At 27.7% G+C, this 4,441-nt stretch overlaps 1 protein-coding gene across 1 annotated transcript; it reads right to left on the bottom strand.

Annotated features, from left to right (window-relative positions):
- Nucleotides 1-587: 587 nt before the first annotated feature.
- LOC145139641 (protein FAR1-RELATED SEQUENCE 5-like) lies at nucleotides 588-4,159 on the bottom strand. The gene is made up of 6 exons (XM_079073392.1): nucleotides 4,021-4,159; nucleotides 2,641-3,448; nucleotides 2,368-2,566; nucleotides 1,296-1,497; nucleotides 1,026-1,185; nucleotides 588-870 (listed from the first exon to the last, which is right to left on the bottom strand). Exons 1-6 carry the CDS (start codon nucleotides 4,157-4,159, stop codon nucleotides 588-590), a joined length of 1,791 nt encoding a protein of 596 aa, XP_078929518.1.
- Between the last annotated feature and the right edge of the window lie 282 nt (nucleotides 4,160-4,441).

Here is a 4,441-nt window from a genome sequence, read left to right as displayed (position 1 = left end):
TCTTAAATGCTTGTAGTAACATTTAATAAAAGTTTAATCATGAATGAATATATTATCAAATCAAAGAAAGAATTATCAAAGTAGATTAAATCCAGTAGACAAAATCATAGTAAATTCTGTTTTATAAAAAGAGTAAAGTGTACTAAACAAAAAGTATATTATTTTGAAAAAAAAATTATGACTTATTCATTACTGATTAAAGCAATAAATATCTATGTAGCTTTTGATGATTGTTCTGCTGCAAGTTTGATTGGGCATGTCCGCAAGTTATGAGGAGTCCTTTCTCCACATCCTGAGCATCTTCTGGTTTGCTTGTTTGAATTTTTATACGCTATTTCTGCTGCACTTTGAATTCTACTTTTCTTTCTGCATCCTTTATTGCTTTGAACATTTGGAACATTGATGTCAATGTCTTTTGGAATAGATATGCCCATAAGCTTTTCTACCTCTTTAACATCTGTCCTATTCTTCTGCAATTCATTTGTAGGATCGTTTTTATATTCCTTCAGCATGCTTTCTGTTTTCTTAACAAACAAATCCATTTTTTCTTTATTTTTTCTTACGTATTCCAAACATGCTTCAAAGTTCTAGTATGCTTGATTGAAAGATCTGTTAATTTCACTGTCTCCTGTATCATATACATGTCTACCAAAATTATAATGCCTTGATATCACATCCTTTCTCCAACGATTCTCAATGTACTGCTCAGGTATCTCCTTAATTCCATGTTTCATGAGTATGTTGAATGCATGTCTGCACAAAGTCCCAAAGCGGTTGAAGTGTTCACAAGTACATTTTACATCAATGGTTGGAAGTTTTATTTCTACCTGTTCAAAAGCGGTTAAAGCATTAAGTGTTTTATAATCATAACTGAATTTTTTTTATATTATATGCTGATTCAACAAAATTTAAAATAAGAATATATTACCTCAAATTATGTTTTTAGATCACTGTTTTTGTTCAGTTGTTCCACTTTGTATAACTCCCATCCATTTTTTGTTCCAAGATGTTCGTATTGGCAGTACCAGGAACCTTTATAGATTTCTTTCTGTACTTCATAAAACAATGTACTTGTATAAACTTTTGCAGCATGTTTTTCTATTGGTCGTGGTGAAATAAATTTATATACCGCCTTCTTTGTTTGATGATCAAGCTCCTGTTGTGTATTTCTTTGTTTTTGAATTGCTGTGTCATAGTTCATCATGAAATGTAAAAGTAAATTTCCAAATTGAGACTAAGTGTTGAAGAAGGAATTCATGCTTTCTGATCTTGAAGTGGTTTTCATCAATCCAGACATTCTTGTGTCACTGAAGTATGCAGGTATCCATTTGTCACGTAATTCAAACATATCATTGAACCATCTTTTATCTTCAGATTGAATTCATTAATAATCAAATCCCACTTCTTTTCAAATTCATCAGGTTTGATATGCATGTTCCAAACAAGCTTGTTAAATCTTTTCTTGAAGTCTTTGTTTTTAAATAAATCGCCAGTAACCTATGAATGAACAACTTTGCTTAAATAAGTTTAAATTATATACCTATTTGGATATATCATATATGATTACAGTACATATATGATATATGATTAATCATACATGATATATCCTACATTACAGTAATCAGATATGATTACTGTAATGTAGGATATATCATGTATGATTAATCATATATCATATATGTACTGTAACCATATATGATTAATCATATATGATATATGGGTAATCGTATATGATTAATCATATATGATTATTGTAATGTAGGATATATCATGTATGATTAATCATATATGATTAATCATATATCATATATGATTATATATGATTAATCATATATGATTATATAATCATATATGATTAATCATATATCATATATGATTAATCATATATTAATCATACATATATGATATATGATTAATCATATATGATATATGAGTAATCATATATGATATATGAGTAATCATATATGATTACTGTAATGTAGGATATATCATGTATGATTAATCATATATCATATATGTACTGTAATCATATATGATTAATCATATATGATTATATAATCATATATGATTAATCATATATCATATATGTATGATTAATCATATTTCATATATGATTACATAGTATGTAATCATATATGTTTATACAGTAAGTATGGTATCTGATAATTCATATTATTAGAATAGTTAATCATATATGATTAATCATATATGGTTATATAGTATGATATCTGATAAGTCATATATGAATCATCTGTCATAATACTATATAATCATATATGATTATATAATGTATTTTTATTATACCTTTGCTTGCAGTTTTTTCATTATGTGTCATATGCATAGTTTGTGTCTTGAATTTGGTAAGACAGATTCCACTGCTTGTTTTATTGCTACATCTTGATCAGTTAGAACAATTTTTGGTGCTTTCCCTTCACGAGCTCTAAGAAAAGCTTTAAGCAGCCATTCATACGACTCAATTGTCTCTCTACTCAGCAACCCAGCACCAACAGTAACTGATTTCTTGTGGTGGTCAACTGCTGTGAATGGAACAAATACCATTTTATACCTATATAAAGAAAATGTGTTTAGTACAATCATATTTGATTAATAGTATGTTTGAATTTATATACATTATCTTACTTGTTTGTTCTAAAAGTTGCATCAAAAGATATAACTTCTCCAAACTCTGCATAAAAAGCCTTTTCTCTTTCATCTGCCCAAAACATAGCAGCCAACAGATCTCCATCACGTAGGAACTCAAATGAATAATTTAGGTAATGATCTCTACGATCATTCATTTTGTTTATCATTATTTGAGCATGCTTGTAACATAAGATTCTATTTACTCCTCTCCTCAAGTTTTTGTTGTCTGTTACCTTCGCCCCTACATATTCATATCCTCCTTTCAAAACTGCTCGTATTTTGTGAGCCATTGTGGGACCAATTTTAGCTTTTGATGCACGTACTACAAACTCTTTTTTAGAATATGACATCTTTCTTGCCTTTTTCGTATAAGGTATTTCCTCAATACTTTCCAGTGGGTGGTTGTGCATTTCAAAGAATTTCTTAACTTTGTAATCTGTTGTTCCATAAACATTTTCAAATATAATCTTTGTTGTACACCCAGTAATTATCTTGTTTGAATTTGGTTTCCTCTTGACAGAACTTGTAGCCAACGTATCACAAGGTTTTGGTTTATCCTTGCCACCCCTATTGCATATAACATATTTTTCTTTTATTATTTGGCTATTGTATTTTGATTGGCTACTCAGTCTTGTATGAAAACCTGCCATTTCTGCATAATCCGTATACATTTTTACTGCCAAATTTAGTGATTTGAAAACACTGTTTACAACTGGTACAAATTCTGTAGGGACATCTGGTTTATATTCAGATTCTTCAGTTATGTTACTGCAATATGATTCATTTGTTGAATTGGAACTTTCACCTGATAAAAGAAGGGAATGACAAATATGTTATTATATAATTTTATGTTGTAATAATCATATGTGATTAACGATATGTATTTATATTTTAGTATAAAAAATCATATATGATTTTAGATATTAATATATTATTAGATGTTAAATCATATGTATTTGTACATTTGTATTACATGATTGATCATATAATATACTGTGTAATCATAAATGATTATACGTATTAATTTATAAATAATCATACTTGATATTGTTTAATCATGTATGATTAATCATATGTATTTGTAGTTTGTAATATATGATTAATCATATTTTATGATGTATAATCATATATGATTATTCATCCAAATATAATATTAATATAGATTTCAATTTGAAAACATGTATGATAAATCATAATTACAAACTATAAATACATATGATTAATCATAGATATGAATAGTCATATATGATTATTCATCCTTATATGATTAAATCACATATTGTATTGTTTTCATAATTTATATTGTATAATAAAAGAATCAGAATGAAGTGTAGAAACTGTAATGTAATATGTAGTATTAAAACGAATTAGTTGTACCTTCAATACGAATCGTATTTTGAAGTTCTTCAGAAGTGAAAGAAATTGAATCGATTTGTTCGCCGTTACGAGATGAATTGATTTCAACTATAATAGTATCAGTTGCGATCGACTTGTCAATTTCTTTTGGATTCGACATCATTTATGAAAATTGATTTTGATTCAATTTTCAAATGCTTTGTTTATGATTGCGAGGTGCTTGTTTCTTCGATTTGAGGATTGTATCTCGTATTTATGAGGATATGAACTGATGCTTTGTTTCGATCGTTTTTTTCGATTTGAAGATTGCGATTAATTTGATAACAGATTCAGTAAAAATATGATCTTTTTTATTATATTGAATAATTGTTGAAGATTGGATGATATGATTACGTGACTGATACTGAAAATCTATGATTTAGCGATATGATGATTTTTAGAG

This window comes from Lactuca virosa, chromosome 9 (assembly GCF_052849685.1).
Source record: "Lactuca virosa cultivar CGN04683 chromosome 9, Lactuca_virosa_CGN04683_v6, whole genome shotgun sequence".
NCBI classification, from domain to species: Eukaryota; Viridiplantae; Streptophyta; class Magnoliopsida; order Asterales; family Asteraceae; genus Lactuca; species Lactuca virosa.
This window is presented reverse-complemented; position numbering and strand designations above follow the sequence as displayed.